The sequence below is a fragment of the Lathyrus oleraceus genome, chromosome 7, assembly GCF_024323335.1.
Source record: "Lathyrus oleraceus cultivar Zhongwan6 chromosome 7, CAAS_Psat_ZW6_1.0, whole genome shotgun sequence".
Classification (NCBI taxonomy): Eukaryota; Viridiplantae; Streptophyta; class Magnoliopsida; order Fabales; family Fabaceae; genus Lathyrus; species Lathyrus oleraceus.
Genome location: NC_066585.1, coordinates 490,303,436 through 490,305,540, shown reverse-complemented (window position 1 = coordinate 490,305,540; position 2,105 = coordinate 490,303,436). Strand labels below are relative to the sequence as shown.

Sequence of the window (2,105 nt, the reverse complement as noted above, 5' to 3'; positions counted from 1 at the left end):
ACTGACAGTTGTGTTAAGACTATTTAATCTTTAAGGAAAGAGGTGATAGGACGAATAAAAGTTTCACTGAGTTGCTTGAATTGTTACAAGAAATGCTTCCATAAGGTAACACGTTGTCGAACCATAATTATGAGGCCAAATAAATGTTGTGTCTAATGGGTTTGGATTATGTCAAAATACATGCATGTCGTAATGATTGCATATTATATTGAAAAGAATATGAAAATTTGAAGGAGTGACCGAGATGTGGGGAGTCACACTACAAGAAGAAGGCTAATATTGTCGAAGACAATGATAGTGTAATAAGAAAGGATGTTACTTCCAAGGTAATGTGGTACCTACCGGTAATTCAAAGGCTCAAGAGATTGTTTGCTAATACAAATGATGAAAAGAATATTAGATGGCATTTAGATGAAAGAGTGTTTGATGGAAAAATTCTCCATGTAGCCGATTCATTACAATGGAAGAAAATTGATTCCCTATTTCCAGATTTTGCACTAGAGTCGAAGAACCATAGGCTTGGACTTACCATTGACGAAATGAACTGTTTTCGTAATTTGAGTACTAACCATATGTCATGGCTTGTTCTTCTCATAATTTACAACTTATCTCCAAGGTTGAACAATCAATGACTTTCCTGCATACAGTAATTTGTCTAGATACAACGTCAAGGAACATAAAGCGTGTCCTATATGTGAATCTGATACACGCCACCGCCAATTACAAAATGAAAAAAAAACTGTTTATCTTGGACGTCAAGTTTTTTTTAGACCTAATCATCCATACCGTATATTGCGGAAGGCTTTTAATGGAGAGAAGGAGTTTAGTTTTGCTCCAAAGCACTTAACCGGGAAGGAAGTTTATAAAAGACTACAACACGTTAAGGTTGTCTTTGGAAAGAGACTAAAAGATAAACAAAGAGGGAACTTGGAGAAAAATAGTTGGAAAAAGATGTAGGTGTTCTTTGATCTTCCATATTGTTCTAGTCTTGATGTAAGACATTGTCTTAATGTGATGAATGTGGAGAAAAATGTATGTGATAGTTTAATTGGAACACTTCTCAACATTAAAGACAAGACAAAAGATATTACGGAATCCCGTGAAGATATGGTGGTGATGAGTATACGACAAGAGTTAGCCCCAAAAGAAACAGGAAATAAAACATATTTTCCCCCGGCCTATCACATTGTGTCTAAAAAAGAAAAAGAAATTTTTTTGTGATTGTTTGCATGGTATCAAAGTTCCCCAAGGGTACTCATCAAATGTGAAGAAACTTGTGTCAGAGACGATCACAAATTAGTTGGCTTAAAATATCATGATTATCATGTCTTGATGCAATAACTTCTACTAGTGGCTATCCGTGACAATTTACCAAGGAATATAAGGGTAACTATAACCCGATTGTTCTTATTCCTCAATGCTATATGTAGTAAAGTCATTAATCCTGAAAATTTAGACGAGTTGGAACATGAGGCTGTAATTATATTGTGTCAATTAGAGATGTTTTTCCCTCTATCATTCTTTGACATTATGGTTCACTTAGTTGTTCATCTAGTAAGGGAGATTAGAATTTGTGGTCTAGTTTATTTACGATGGATATATCTTGTAGAGCGTTACATGAAGATATTCAAAGCGTATATAAAGAGTCATCACCGTCAAGAAGCTTTGATTGTTGAACGGTACATCACAAAAGAAGATATTGAGTTTTGTATAATGTATTTTTCAGAAGCTAACTCTATAGGAATTCCCGAGTCTCGTCATGAGGGAAGATATGATGGTAGAGGTACCCAAGGTTTAAATGTTAAAACTTTTAGCCGAGATGTACATTTTCCAAAAAATCATTTTTCTGTCCCCGATGCAAGAGTTTTCAAGGGATAAAAACAACTAACCAACCAACATTTTCAAGAAGAACTACGGTACTCTGATCCCTCGCCTAATGCGGAGGTACGTAGGCATAAAGTTGTGAACTCTAGCGAGTACGATTATAAAAAACCTTTTTAGGTCTCTCATCCATTTGAATGTAATACCTCATGTAAATAAGTAGATAAATAATCAATAAATATTAAAGTAAACACCTTAGAAACATACACTAACCCTAGAATTGT

At 34.7% G+C, this 2,105-nt stretch overlaps 1 protein-coding gene across 1 annotated transcript; it reads left to right on the top strand.

Annotated features, from left to right (window-relative positions):
- The first annotated feature begins 329 nt into the window (after window positions 1-329).
- Window positions 330-1,878, top strand: LOC127104501 (uncharacterized). Its single transcript, XM_051041686.1, has 4 exons — window positions 330-616; window positions 660-953; window positions 1,044-1,120; window positions 1,352-1,878. Exons 1-4 carry the CDS (start codon window positions 330-332, stop codon window positions 1,876-1,878), a joined length of 1,185 nt encoding a protein of 394 aa, XP_050897643.1.
- Window positions 1,879-2,105: the final 227 nt, after the last annotated feature.